This window comes from Mercurialis annua, linkage group LG2 (genome assembly GCF_937616625.2).
Source record: "Mercurialis annua linkage group LG2, ddMerAnnu1.2, whole genome shotgun sequence".
In the NCBI taxonomy this organism is placed as follows: domain Eukaryota; kingdom Viridiplantae; phylum Streptophyta; class Magnoliopsida; order Malpighiales; family Euphorbiaceae; genus Mercurialis; species Mercurialis annua.
Window position 1 is genome coordinate 31,318,820 of NC_065571.1, and position 15,714 is coordinate 31,334,533.

Here is a 15,714-nt window from a genome sequence, read left to right on the forward strand (position 1 = left end):
AATGAAGCTCATAGTCAGGCACGGGATGATCCGCAGGTGGTCTGATATTGCATGCCCCTTGCCTTACTCATTTAGGGCTTCTAGGTGACGTACAAAATATTGAACTCTGAGAGTAACATCTTCCACCTTGCTGTACGCCCCGTGAGGGCTGGCCTTTCAAAGAGAGACTTCAGCGGGTCCATCCATGCAATCTGCATGGTCGTATAGTTCAACATGTAGTGGCGTAGGCGTTTCGAGGCCAATGTAAGAGCACAACTGGTCTTTTCTAGAACCGTATATCTTGTCTCATAATCAGTGAACTTCTTGCTGAGATAGTCAATATTCATTGCCTTCCTACCCCTTTCTTTCATCGTTCTAACCAATTCAAGGAAGGCCTTTGATCTTATACATAGCATTTATGCACAATTCCTTAGGCGCTTTGCTCGAAAAAAAGAAAGAATGATGAAGGGCCTTATATTATTTAAGTCGCATGATGGTGGATGCAGAGAAGAAAGACTCACCTATCGAGAAAATGTGCCTCAGACATATATTCCCAGTCAAACCTCTGGGAATTCGCTGTTAATCATTCGCCAACTCTAGGGTACATTTTAAGTATGCAAACCAGAATTAAGACCCTACCACGCCATGGCTATGGAGCTATGAAAGAGTTCGAGCTACTCGAATTCTGCCACGTACAAAAGAAAAAGAACGACAAAGCAGACGCATTCACCAAGTTAGTAGCCGCTCTAGCAGCCCCCCTGGTGGCAGAACATAAGTCATTATACATGATAGGATCCTTTTTCCAGGCCTTTCCCAGGATTGCCATTTTTTATGTTACCATAATTAAAATGGCTCACTGCATGGAAGTCTCTATTGAAGATTGGAGACATTATTTTATTAACTACTTTAAGCACGGCGGATGGCCAGAAGAAAGCCACAAAGAAACCCAGCTTCGAAGGAGGTTGCCCCAGTATGTGTATTTTAAACGGAAGTTTATAAAAAAAGTCTTATGATGTGGCAGAGATGTTTGTCTAGTAATGAAGCAAGGCAATCCTTGTACTTGTTAGATTCAGGGGTGTATGGTGCCCAACGGTCTGAGCCAATGATGCGAGTTAAGCTCAAACAGATGGGGTACTACTGGCGTATAATGGTCCAAAATTATATGGACTCTGTTAAACGCTGCAACATTTGTCAAATCCACAGAGACTCTATGCAATACCCCTTGCGTTCTATCGTAGCATCCTGGCCTATCTTTCTGATGTGCTAGTACTAAACTTACCTGCCGAGCGTACGAAAAGGAGTCTCTTTTCCCTATCTAAGCTATATCAACATAGCCAACTAGAAAAGTTAGCCGCTTGTCAATTCTTGGTGTAATACTAACTTTTAAATGATTGGTGTCAGAATTTTTCACTGATCAGGTGTGATCAGTCTCATCCTTGTAAGAATTAGGAATTCATTTTCCAACTCGTCCCAGAATGGGCGTTATGGCAAAGAACAAGAAGAAAACAATAGGAGTAATTTGTCCAATAGTAACAAATGGTGCCTCCAAAGGTTGACATCTGATCCAATCTAGTAGTAAGCAATCCGCCAATAGCAAGCAAAACATTCCTTGGTGAATAATCCGAAAACTTGAACTACGCACATACATACTTTTAATAAAAGGAAAAGCCAACAACCATATAAAAACGGGTGCTATTGCGGCTACACCCCATGATTTGTCAAGTATACTACGAGGAATGGCATAGATCGGTAGGAAATACCATTCCGGCACAATATGAGGCGGGGTGGGCATCAGATTAGCAGGTATATAATTGTCGGATGCCGCAAAACATTAGGAGCATAAAAAATCCACATGGAAAGAAAGATAGCAAAAGCTACCCAACCTAATAGATCCTTTACATAAAAATAACGGTAAAAAGCAATTTTATCAATCTCTGAATATACACCCAATGGATTATTTGATCCATATTGATGCAATGCAGCCAGATGAAGAAGACTGGCGCCCACTAAAATAAAGGGGACTAAATGATGAAGACTGAAAAAACGATTTAAGGTGGCATTGTCCACGGAGAAACCACCCCAAAGCCAAGTCACTATGGTATTTCCTACTGCAGGTATGGCGCTAGCTGAGCTTGTAATTACTGTAGCTCCCCAAATGCTCATCTGACCCCAAGGTAGTACGTATCCTATAAAAGCTGTCACAATCATTAATAGGAAGATTACAACTCTGAGACACCGAATAAATTTCCTAGGACTGCTATAACTTGCATGATATAGATCGCGAAAAATATGAAGGTGAACCATAATGAGAAACATACTTGCCCCATTAGCATGCATATAACGGAGCAACCAGGCCCCTTCAACATCTCTCATAACGTGTTCGACGCTGTTGAAAGCTAGATCCACATGAGGTGTGTCATGCATAGCTAAAAAAACGCCAGTCACTATCTGAACGACTAAACAAATACCAGCTAACGGACCGAACCCCCACCAATAACTAAAATTGCTTGGGGTTGCACAATCTATCAAATGCTGATTAAGTGTAGAGGATATATGTTGTTTAAGAAGAGAGAATCGTTGGTTCCTTATAATCATTTCTCTTTCCTATCGTGACAACTCTTGTTACCCCACCTTTTCATTTAGCGTTCTGGGGACTTACTGATTCTATATAGATAGATATAATAATAGAGTACCCTTTCTTACACCTCCGAAGGATGTATGGGGTATACAGCGAAATAAGTGTCTCAGGGGTCGTCTTGGCTTACTGAAAAGTCGTCGAACTGCTCGGTGACCGAATCAGAGAAGTTTTTACCGCTTTCTCTCCAGCCCTCTCGGACTGGCAATCTTGCTGGATCAAAGCAAGCTTAGGAATGAATCTAATATAAATTGAGGTCTCTGTCCGCTTGGAAGATTTTCTTTCCTTGTAGGTGAAAGAGGGTAAAGGCGTGAGGGAGAAAGAATTAGAAAAGGAGATAAGATTTCGTTCACCAAGCCTGACACAGTGCGACCCCTAAGCAATTGGAGGTTCTCGCTCATCTCGTGGGGTCCATATCATCTGAAAACTTTTCTTATTCCATTAGCATAGCTAAATTTGAATAGGATGACTCAGTGTCAGGAAAAGGAAGACCCCCTTTCCTTGATTGAATTTGGCTTCGCTCCGCCCTGAATCAATCAAAAAGCTTATTGATTTGATTCATCCCACTTCATTTAGGTGAGAGGGAGGTTGTGAGTCACCTGGGCTACGGATTTTGTCGGTTGGTTGATTCTTGCAATCAATCTTTGAGAAAAAAAAAGGTCCTTCGGTCCCGACCCAAAAATGAATAGGAAGCGGGGCGAGGGTCTTTCATTAAAGGGGGAAAGGGCAGGGTTTTGTTATGGGGGGGCCGCCTTGCGCAGCTTTAGAAAGGAGAGAAATTTCAGAAAGTGACTCTCTCCAACCTTTTCAATCTATCCTTAGAAGTAGGGCAAGAGAAAGTAAATATGATATGCGTTGGTTTTTCTAACAAAACTAAGCACTTTTTTGTCTATATCATTCAGAGGGCTCAGTCCCACATCAATGATGGGAACAACCTCCGCACTCCGGCGCTCCAATGAACAACAATTCTCTGCCTTACCCTTACTATATTTAGAATTGTGGTCGATCCCTCGGGAGTTGCATTCGTAACAAAATGTTATGTTTACGCGGTGATATTTTATCTTTCCAAGATGACTACCCTGTACGTAGTCTATGTCTGGGGAGCATACCTGACAGGAGATAGACACGGGCGGTAGAGAGGTCCCCCATCTCCGATCCGAGATAAGGGATTTTACTCTGTTAGGTCTTTTCGATCTGTAGCCGGCTAGTAATGGACTTACTTACCTTGCTTATGGGCCAACTGCAGAGCTAAGCCTTATTCTATTGGTTTGGTGGTTGCTACCAAGACGATTTCTTTATGCCCATCAAAGGACCTCGAGATGCTAATCCACGAAAAACGGACGCAAAATTTGAAAGAACTAATATACGGAATTAGGGCGACCCGTAAAAATACATCGGTTTATTCCTCGTGCAAAGGTACGTAGTTGCTCGAACGAAAGGGTCGATGGAATGGAGGTCGACTTAAAGGAGAGGATGAGAAGCCTTTTTGTAACTTGGACAACTTATAACGATGTTTGTCCCACATATCCCTAGGAGGATCTTTACAAAAGGCTTCCTAAAGCTTTCGTCTCCATTCATTTTTAGCCGCGAGCAATCTATGTTTGTGATCCTCGTATATTTCGCTTGTCCGACATCTTACTGAATTTCCCCCTCATCTTTTTTAAAAAGCCGCTCAATGGTGGTAAAGTCTTATCTTGTGTGTTGGCCGAAGTGACAATAGTTACATTGAACCCTTGAATATGCTCGAGGATCTCGAAATGGTCGTCAAGTTTTGGGGAGAATTCGCAAAACTCCGTTTCCATCAGAAATTGAATGGAGTTTTCCCGTATTTCGACCAGAGAATCTAAGAGAGACATTACTATCGAGATTTTGACCAAAAAATTAGACATTCCATGCCCTCAGAGAGTTCTTTGCCGTGCTAGGTCACTGACATATCCTTTTTTGTTTGACCCCAAGAATGGATTGGATCGAAACAACTTTCCTGTCGAATCCCTTTGTGTCTCTATGAATTTCTGACCGCACGGAATCTCCATAGCCAATTTTCCATTTTTTATTATGAAATCATAAGGTGCCTTTGGTACTACTCTTATTTCAAATAATCCAGGAACTTCCATAACGTTGGCGTGATTCGGTTTGAGTAACGGATCCTAACATGATACATCTTCGTAATAAAAATAGAGTGGAAACATGAGGTGGATTTTACAGTATATATAGAATAAGCACTGTGAACTATATTCAAATAATCTTCTAGCTAGGTTACACCAAATCCTCTAGACAAAATTCCTAAGACACCGAAAGCTTCAGCCAACACAGTCCTATCTCTGGTGAAAAGAACTTCTATATCTATAAGAGAGTCATATGTATTAGGGACTTTTCTTTCAAGAGCTTATCACTTTCTATATGTTATCTAATCTATTGTTATCCAATGATATCTTAAATAGATATAGAATACAATATATAGATTATATCAAATAGATAGATTATCATTTATGTTAAGTATCCGGTATATATAATTGATATCTTAGTATAGAATATATATATATATATATATATATATATATATATATATATTATATAACATCCTAGAATATATATGAAGTGTTCCGCTAGAGATCAACATAGTTCTTGGTCTTCTATCCCTAAATTCCTCTTTGCAGTCCCTGAGGATAGAGTATAGGATAGTAAGCGAACAAGCTCACCCTGCCTGCAAGACCATAGGATAAGGTTGCGGGTAGATATTTAGGAGGGGAGTGAATCCCCGGTAGCAAAGGAAGAGTTATAGTCCTTGCTAAGGCCTTTTGTCACGGGATCAGCCAGAAAAGATTTGGACTCTACATACTGACTGGAAATACTCTATCAGTAAAGATCCTTCTCACATACATCAGACACACTAGTTTTTATTAACTATTGTAACACTAGCTTCACCATCTCAGCATGGCAGCCTTCTATTCACAATAGATTGTCTAGGCCTGCAATAATTGTTCCATCTCGGTACTTCTTATTCCTGAGCTACTCTACTTCTCTTCAAGCAGAGGTATATGCAATCAACTAGAATTCCATGAAGGCAGGCCACTGCTCTTTTCCTGGAATACTTGAGTTCTTGCTCCATAGCTTTTGCTATGTCTGGTCTCGTACAGTACATGAGACTCCCAATTTATGAGAATATTCAGTTGAGCTTCTTTCTTACCTAGGAGACATGGAATGACTGATTCTAGCTCCCATTCTTTATCTAGGATCCCCTATGTGTTTTGAGATCTTTCTCCAAGACGCCTTGGCAGCAGCAAAGTAAGACTGATTAAATCGCCTAAGGGTTCAAATGAATGGGCAATTTTGCCACGTGAAAGTCAGCTTTCATCCTTCTAGGATGCTTCATAGCGAGGTATGATCTTACTCCCGGGGTGGATTGGTATTCATCTTCATTTATTACCATCCTTTCTTACCAGAGGGAATCTTTCTCCCAAGGGCGCAAAGTTCGAAAGGGCCAGGAATAGGAAATTCGTCTTCGGTACGGTATGGAATCAATATGCCGCTTATCACCATCTGAGCTAATAAAAAGGAGGACGCGACAGCTGGTTGAACCGGAGGATGATAGGTATCAGGAGCGGAGCTGTAAAGTATAGGAACGAAACTAGCTGCCTCGAAGTCAAAATTATCCTCTCGAACTCATTTGGTCCATTGTCCTATCAAGAAAGGATCCCTTAGGTCTGGCCCTTGCGCTGCTAACTCCAAGGAAGGAGCTGAGAAAGAGATGTTCTGGATTGTGAAGCCTCCTACCAACAGGTGTAAGCATGAAGTGAAGCCCCATATAGACTAAGGCGGTACAAGTGTCGCAGATAAAATTGTCGGCAATCAAGCTCAGAAGAACCCTACTTTCCATTCCTTATACTATCAATAGCTTTCCTCAAGTTAGCTTATGCTATTTCAAAAGTTTGCTGAGCTTCGTGTGGATCAATGTCACTACCCTTCTCTACATCATTTACTAACACAGTAATCTCATTATTGCCTATTCTAGCAAAACCACCCATTAGAGGCATCGTTAACCATTGGTCATTAAGGCGTATTCTCAAAATACCGATATCAACGGCTGTGGTAATAGGTGCATGATTGGGTAATACGCCAATTTGACCACCATTAGTAGAGAAAATGATTTCTTTCACTTCTGAATCCCAAACCATTCTATTCGGGGTCAATACACAAAGATTTAAGGTCATTTCTTCAAGTTGTTCTCCATTTTTAAGATAATAGCCTTCATAGTAGCTTCATCAATATTACCTACCATATCAAAGGCCTGGTAGACTCTTTAATTTTTCGTCATCGCTCAATTTTTCGTGCTCTTGCTACAATTAAGCGATCTTCTTCAGATAATTCGTCCAACCCAAGGATAGCTAGAATGTCCTGAAGTTCTTTGTAACGTTGTATAGTTTGCTTAACTGTTTGTGCAGTTTCATAATGTTCCTCACCAACGATATGAGGTTGGAGCATAGTTTTGAATCTAAAGGATTTACTGCTAGATAGATACCCTTAACAGCTAATCGTCTGGATAGTATAGTAGTAGCATCTAAATGTGTAAATGTCGTGGCAGGAGCAGGGTTAGTCAAATCGTCCGCAGGTACATAAACTGCTTGAATCGAAGTTATGGACCCTTTTTTTGTAGAAGTAATTCGTTCTTGTAAAGAACCCATTTCGGTACTACGGGTAGGTTGATAACCCACAGCGGAAGGCATTCTACCCAATAAGGCGGCTTCGGATCCTGCTTGGGCGAAACGGAAGATACTGTCGATAAATAGAAGTACGTCTTGTTCATTAACATCTCGGAAATATTCCACCATAGTTAGGGCAGTTAAGCCAACTCTCATACGAGCACCCGAGGGTTCCTTCATCTGACCACAGACTAGAGCCACTTTTGATTCTGCAATATTTTCTTCCTTAATTACTCCAGATTCTTTCATTTCCATGTAAAGATCATTTCCTTCACGAGTACGTTTGCCTACTCTGCCAAATATGGATACGCCCCCATGAGCTTTCGCAATGTTGTTAATTAATTCCATAAATAATAAGTACTGTTTTACTCACTCCATAGCCCTCGTATAGTCCGATTTTTTCGTCCACGGCGATAAGGGGCTAAAATCTTCTCCTACCCAGTCTTCTCATATATTCTCAGAAGAGGGTCAATACGATCCCTTTGAGAAAGAACAAAATATTCAACTATCAGAGCCATTGCGGGTGATTTCGACTTCGAAAGCCATGAGCCCCATTCACGAAAGCCTATGGAACAAACTTTCTATTTTTGATTAACTTAACTCGTCGCTACTTTTGACCCCTCTACGTACCCTCTCTTTCTCAATCTGACCCTTCCATGTACCTGACACTGATTCCCAAGCAATCATTTAACAACACTTAATATTAAATAAGAATGACAGAAGCCCGCTGCTAAACAAGCATAGATTGGTAAATAAGCACATAAACAGGTAAAGGAATGGAAGCACATCTTGCACCTTCTGTGATCCATTCAACCAACCTTCAAGATGAGAGATAGGCTTTTAGCAAGGAAATCTCACACGGAAAGCCGGATTAGGTCTTATAATCGAGACTTCTTTTACAGGCCTTAGTCCCGACCCTGAGTCTTATGAAAAGATAGCCATATAAGTGACATCCTAGCTAGAGAATACAAACACGAGCTAGATTCAAGAAAGTTATGGACTGGAATCAGAGATTGGATGGACATCCAAAACAGAGAGGAAAAGAGGAAGGAAATAAGTCTAGCTCACGAAAGAATGCTTTGCAACTATGCAACATATTGATATTGCAACTGCGCTAAAAAGGGCACATCCGCTTTCTCTGTATGTGGATTTTGGAGTCGCACTGATCGACATGAAGAGCTCAAATAAGTTGACGGAAAAGAAGATGCAAAAGCTTTCGACTCGCATACACTTTTTTTGTATTTAGTACTTGGACTCTATGTAAGTCTCATTAGTTAATAGTAGAGCTCAGCTGGACTAAGCGAGGCAGTACTCTGAGCCATATCCGAGACTATTAGCATGAATTCCCCTCTCACCAAAGCTTCCTAACTTGCCAAGAAGTGGCCAATTCCTACAGTACATTTCTCTATCCACTAACTCAAGAAATAATGAGAGGTGGGGCACGACATCGCTAGACAATAGACCAAGGTACTGAAAGTCTCAAACGTTAGTGAGAAGAACGAAAGCAACTCAGTTGCTTGCTAAATCGAAGAGAGCAGAAAGCTCACCTCGCCTAACATTATAGGAGAAGGGTTCCGAAGGAAGCTCAAATCTTCTTTGTGAAATGGAAGAAGAAATGGGCGGGCAGCTTATTCTCTTTCCCGAAGAGAGCTCCAACCAATAGATGAGATTAGAGACGCTAACATAACAGGGGCATGATCTTTCTATAAGATAAGAACCAAGAACGGGATATTTGCATTAGCAGAAGGAGGAGAGCAAATAGATGAGCACTTTTCAAGCAGCTTTCCTTAACGAAGTCATCTATGTGACTAATGCGCGCTTCAAAGAAAGCAAAGAGGGATGCTCGGTAGCAGCTCAAGGGGATTGTAGACCAAGTTTTTGGTTCTTGTTGGAAAATAAAAAGAAGAAAAAGGCAAATTAACGCATTTGAAGGTAACCACCCTACTAATCTAGTATAAAGACCTATCGGACCTGTGAAAGTTTAGTTTTTGACTAAACTAAGAAAGACAGGCTTTGCTGCGACGAGGATGCCTTTTTTAATCAGCCAACGTCAAGACCTGCAACAGAGTCCTACCTTATTAAGGGAGATCACCCAACTTGCTTATTGACACGTGAGGGGAAATATTAGTCTGAGATGGCAGGATTTACCACTAGAGCCCAATGGTAGTGATGGTTGGTCCCACTATTTCTTCGAGCGCTTAGTGTCGGAAAGAGGTGCTTCTACAGCGAAGGTGATCAAACCTAAAACTAGGCGAACTTACTTCGGAAACTTAAACGAATCAATTCCCACTGGACCTTGACCCATTCTTCTGACTGCGCTAGCATCATCGGACACAGCAACAGACTTCGCTCTAAAAGGCGGGCTTGTAGACTATAAAATTCCAAATCACCGCCTTTCTTTCTTACTCTAAACTACCGTTTGGAGTTTTTCACATTCAAAGTAAAACGTTTGTCGTTGGCAACATCGACATGCGTTATACTTTGACTTTAAGCGCACCTGAACTACCCATAATCTATCTAGTTACGGGGTTGCACTCAATAGTATATCAATTTGTTTTTCAGGAGGTTGATTCTTTATATCCACGCTTGTTATATTTGTTTATATAGTTAGAAAAAAAGTATAACTAACTGAAAGCGCCTATGAATTTGTTTCAAGAAAGCGGCCGTTCATGTCAGGAATAGAAGTTGTTGATGTAGTTGCTTGTACTTTCGTTGAGATTGGGTTGGTGTTAAGTTATTTTGAACTCTCGGGATAAGCAGGTGTTTCAGGAGACGGTCTAATAATGGGTCCGGTCCAGAAAGAAAAGAGAACTCTCGACAAGCTGGAACTAATCAAGATCAATATGAAGGCTAGGAATCTATTGACAAAGTTCATGCCACGAAGATCTATATGGAAGGGCATATTTGTTGATGCATTCAAGTTGAGAATGAAAAATAAAAGAGAAGAGCCTTTTTAACTGGTCCAGATCTATCATCACGGACCCTAAAATATCTGAAGATCTTGTTTTTCTTTTCTTTCTGGTGCTGCTACTGTTCAACTCCATACTAAAATGTATGGCAATTCCCATTTAAATTCCTATCATCATCGTCGCAGCTTGCGAGTTTGAGGAGGATAAGGTCGATTCGATGGAGGTGCAGCAAGCCCTCCCCCCGGTGCCGGAAGCTTCTGAGCCACTACCACTAGCTCAGGTTTTTCAATTCCTTCCTTTGAAATCCAAGCTGCTGAAGTAAACCAAGAAGACATCTGGAGGGTGTTGGAGCAGCAAGAGCAAACGGGTGGAGCTAACAAGGCCTCACATATGCGAAGGCTCATCTCATTGGAAAATCAGGTAGCTGACCTTATTATCGACTTACGAAAATGCGAACGTATAAGGCTCACATAGTAAGATTCGACGAATCGTCGAAATGCTCGAAGAAGAGAAGAGTATGGTCTGGAAAAGTTGTGCACGATCAAAAAGCACAACCAACGATATGGCAGAAATAGTATTAAAAGGGACTCCAAGGAGTGCTTGAATATATTCTTGAGAACTAGAGTCTCAGATCGAGAATGAAATAAAAAGTAGAAAAACTAGGTTTTAGTGATCTTAAGTAAGGGGGAAGTTTTCATGTTTATTGTTTAGTTTCTAGGTAGCCAGTCTTTACTCGGCCCAAGCAATGCCCAAGGACTCCCATGTTTTTCTTGGTTGGACCAACCCAACCGGTTATTTCCGTCTTCCAGAGAGCAAGAATTTGTCTTTCTTTTTTTTTGGGGGGGGGGGGGGGGAGCAGAGCAGTCAAAGAATGAAGCAAACCAAATGATTATTATAAAATGGTTTTCCTCACAATTGCTCCTTGTGATGCAGCGAACCATGGCAATTAGGATCTCAAGACGCAGCAACCCCTATGATGCAAGGAATAATGGACTTACATCACGATATATTTTTCTTCCTCATTCGTATTTTGGTTTTCGTATTACGGATCTTGGGTCGCGCTTTATGGCATTTTCACTATCAAAATCATCTAATCCTGCAAAGGATTGTTAATAGAACTACTATCGAGATTCTTCGGACCATATTTCCTAGAATAATCCCTATGTTCATTGCTATACCATCATTTTTTCTGCTATACTCAATGGGCGAGGTAATAGTAGATCCAGCCATTACTATCAAAGCTATTGGACATCAATGGTATTAGACTTATGAGTATTCCGACTATAACAGTTATGATGAACAGTCACTCACTTTTGACAGTTATACGATTCCAGAATATGATCTAGAATTTGGTCAATCACGTTTACTAGAAGTGGACAATAGAGTGGTTGTACCAGCCAAAACTCATCTGCGTATTATTGTAACATCTGCTGATGTACCTCATAGTTAGGATGTACCTTCCTCAGGTGTTAATTGTGATGCTGTACCTGGTCATTTAAATCAGATCTCTATTTCGGTAGAACGAGAAGGAGTTTACTATGGTCAGTGGAGTGAGATTTGTGGAACTAATCATACCTTTACGCGTGCGCCCGGAAACATAGGCCGACTGCTCAGCCGACTCTGGCTCAGCCGCACCACCCCGGGGTCCCGGTAGAGCAGAGGGGACGGTTAGGATAACGAACTTGAAATGCGGAGCCCAAGCAGCCACCGAGCGAGTGGTTAGCGGCCAATAGCGCCCTAGTTGATGACATTCCTCTCTGTGGCTGGCACTCGAGGAACCAGGGGGCACTTTATATAGAGCAAGCAAGTCTTAGGGATGAGACGCCCGCGCAAGGACCTCTATTCTCATTAGGAGGTCAAACCAAGGACCTATGGAAGTCGGGCCTACCCCGTCCCCATGGGCAAGGCAACAATGTCTTGAGGGAGGAGTTTAGAAGCCTTATAGTAGAACGGACTTTTTTTCTTTCTAGGTCATGCAAAGGGGGCCAGTCCAAGATCGTATTGTTCCTCTACAAAGTCAACAGACTCTCCAAACGGCTAGGCGCCATTATCTTTTTGAGTTATTCCAGCTTCTTCATGATTTTGTGTCGCATTAAAAAAAAAGGCTGCAAGAGGTGACCCCTATATAATTTTTTTTGAATATAATAAGAAGAAGCTCCCCTTTGTTTCTTTAAAAAGAAGGTCAGGCTATGAAACCCTTCCTTCAACTGGTTATGGCTTGCCCCGGTTGGAGCTACCTTATTATTATGAAAAGGAGAAAGGGCCTTTTCAGCTTGCTGCTCGCTTTCTCGCTTCCCAGAGGCGAAGGGAGCCTGACTTACGGTTTCCAAGCATGGCGCAAAGCGAAGAGATTGGATTTCATTTATGATCAGATCAGTGGGCAACCATAGTTTACTTTTTTGTGGTGCTATTGTTGAAAGCGAATTTTTAAGTTGGCCTCGCTTTTCGGAGCACCTCCCAGCTCACACTGTGGTGGAGTAGGTGCCGTGAAAATCTAGGAGTTTGAGCAGTACGAGCTGAAAGGCTCGCATACTGTTTGGAGGGTAGGGGGCATAGATGCCAAACAAATCTGACCCCTATCTGTCATCATAGAAGTTGTTCCTAGGAAATATTATGGTTCTCGGGTATCCAATCAATTAATTCCCCGAACGGGGGAAGCTTAAGTGGGAATGAAAGAATAGGGTGAGGGAAAAGGGGGGAAGCCACGAAATGGAAGACTTCACTCCCTCGGTCTAACGCTCGTTTAGTAGAGAGCGAGTGGAGTGCATAAGCCCCTTTAGAGATAGGGGGAGTACTGCACGAGCTCGTAAGTCAAGTACGGAATGAGCCCTGTCTGCGAAGCAGAGTGACCTCGTCTTGCTTGCTTCTGGCGAAGCTTCTAGATTAGATAATAGGCATTTGTTTATGGTTGGAATCTTTATAGGCTGACTACTACATATGAGCGATAGCGAAGCCAAGCCGTTGAAAGGCGAGTAGCCCTTATAGCAATAGCAAACGGCCTACTTATAGTCTTCCCGGGGGACTTCAACGGGTCTTACAAGCTCATAAAAAATGGAAATTCTTCACGTTTTCTTCAAAGAGTGGGAATGAATTCTATTACTTGATTGACATTGACAGATATGTGTACCACACCGAACAAGAAATATGCCGATATGCTTGATGTACCTGCCAAGCTAGCTCGACTGTATACAGTATAAGGGATTCGCCTTTGACTCAGAAAAAATAAAAACAGATTGAACAGGACAACCGGGAAGGGAAGCATAGATATTGATTTGAACAAAGAAACTGAAACCGGTACTAGAAACCAAACAAGAGATTAAATTCCAGATGAAGCAGATGACTGACCTACAAGAAGACGAAAATCGAATTCCTAATTCCATTTTTGTCTTCTTTCTTTAACTTGGGCTTTCCCTTAAATTCTTCCCCTTATTAATTTATCAGGTGTCGCAACTCCGGACAATCAGTCTGTCTCATTTTATACTATACTCCTGCTGTGAGAGGTTCTCGGAAAGAAAAATCTGAAGACATACAGCTGGAGAACGACACTGAATAGAGCTTTTCCTTATAAGTTATATAAGGTTAGTCTCCATCCAAGATGGGATTTTCCTAATGTGCCAACCCAGTATAAATGAGAAGTGATGTATCCCTCTAGCATACTAACTAGAGAACGACATTGGTTTTACTCTAATGGGGGAGTTGCATTCTTCTCCTGGTTCTATCAAAGCTGCTTATCCTTGTGAAAGCGGTCTGTAGTTATTCATAAAGTAGGTACATCCGGCTCTAATCGACTTTCTTGAATCAAGCGAATCGACTAGCAAAGTCAGAAGGAATAGGCACAGGCGCAGACGAAGGACTCGCTTGGTAAGGAAAGACTGATACTACCTATACGTATCAATACAGACCGATACCGAGTCGATTTTGATGAAAGATCAATTGACATCAAAGTTCCTTTATGGGTCATGCCACATTTAGTTTAGGCATGAGGACGTAGCTTGGAGATTTTGAGTACCGTCGAAAGAGCAATCGGGCCACCAGTTAAGTTGTTGGTCTCACCTGTCTGCAAGGGTAGCATGTAAGGTTAATATGTTCTTGAGTTGAGTATTCTAGGGATAGGTAGTCGCATATCCTGTTCATTGTTCCCAACGTGAAGCTTGCTTCGAAAGACAAGGAGCGAAGCGGGCAATTCCATTCTTTCTGCTAGCTATATAGTGGGAGAAAAAAGAGAAGCCAATACTGTTGGAGTGCTAGGCTAAACCTAAATAGAACTAGTCAATCCGTAACTGAAAGAAATAAATGGGAATGTTCGGAAGCCTCACCCAAACCACCACTTTCTCAATATAAGCTTCCTCAGGGTCGAAATTTGGTAGCCATTGCCTCCCCGTAATGTACTGGTCAGCCACCAGACCATCAAAGAGAACATGGTCATAATCTTATTCACTTTCAAACTTTACCAACAGGTCAATAACCATTGATTTCAGTTTACAAAGTTGGCTTAGACATCTCAACATGAAGTTGTAACCCAGTCTCTTACCCAAGCACTTGATAATCAGTAATATCCTGCAAGGCTTCCTCAGTATCTATGGCAACAGCTAAGAGCTCCCCCAGTGTTTTAAGCTTCAAGACCACCGCATGGCTTATAGTTCAAATTCATTCAACACGTGTCAGTTAGACTCTCGCAAGAGTGTGGCTCTGGACATTTACCTTATGGCTGGGAAGTTAAGCACTTGGGAGCTCTCTAAGATCTATTTTTTTTTCTGTATCGAACTTCTATGTTCCAAAGAAAAGAGTTAAACTTCCTCACTCGACCACTAAACATACGGGGACTAAAGCTATGGGGAATGCTAAACCTGTAAGATGAATGGAATCCTACACTCATGATACAATGCCAATTGAAGTAATGATAGGCTAATTCCAGGGGGTTTAGTTTACCAATGCAACTCTATAGGCCTAGCTTACTAATCTAACAGAATTCCCGAGGGCTGGCCGAGAGACAACATTAGGAATGGGAGATTCTACCTCAGGACCGTAGCATCACTCCTTAATCCTTAACAACCTTAGCATCATTCCTTAACAACAAGAGGGAAAGCAACTCAAACAAAAAGATTTTTGGCAGGCAAAACTAGTATATAACAGTCTCAAACAAAGAGGGAGCCGGGCTATGTAGGCACCTTGCCATTCAGAAGTAGCGGAAGCTCGACCAGTAAAAGAGGAGAGAATTTCTTCAATAAGAAAGCATATACTGTCCTCATGAATGGACTATTTCTAATGCGTGAAGGCACAACGAATATCCAATTTCCGGGATCTGAGTCCTGTCTTGCCCTTGAGTCCTCTACGCCTCTCATGTCCTTCATTCCGTTCGCCCCAAACGAATCAAAGTGATCTAAGTTGGAGCCCATTTCTGTTGGGGAACCATTCCACGCAAATATGGCTTTACGGAGAATCCGTAGCTGCTAAGGATGAGGGTCAAGCCATAACAGATTGATGTGGTGTA

The 15,714-nt window shown here is 41.8% G+C and overlaps 1 protein-coding gene and 4 pseudogenes across 1 annotated transcript; 1 reads left to right on the plus strand and 4 right to left on the minus strand.

Moving 5' to 3' along the window:
• Positions 1 to 1,393: 1,393 nt before the first annotated feature.
• LOC126667166 (cytochrome b-like) lies at positions 1,394 to 2,574 on the minus strand (annotated as a pseudogene).
• Positions 2,575 to 4,209: 1,635 nt separating this feature from the next.
• LOC126668419 (60S ribosomal protein L5, mitochondrial-like) lies at positions 4,210 to 4,803 on the minus strand (annotated as a pseudogene).
• A 1,722-nt stretch (positions 4,804 to 6,525) lies between these two features.
• LOC126667168 (ATP synthase epsilon chain, chloroplastic) lies at positions 6,526 to 6,825 on the minus strand. The gene has a single exon (XM_050360132.1). It carries the CDS (start codon positions 6,823 to 6,825, stop codon positions 6,526 to 6,528), a length of 300 nt encoding a protein of 99 aa, XP_050216089.1.
• A 100-nt stretch (positions 6,826 to 6,925) lies between these two features.
• Positions 6,926 to 8,001, minus strand: LOC126668420 (ATP synthase subunit beta, chloroplastic-like; annotated as a pseudogene).
• Positions 8,002 to 11,108: 3,107 nt separating this feature from the next.
• LOC126667167 (cytochrome c oxidase subunit 2-like) lies at positions 11,109 to 12,886 on the plus strand (annotated as a pseudogene).
• Positions 12,887 to 15,714: the final 2,828 nt, after the last annotated feature.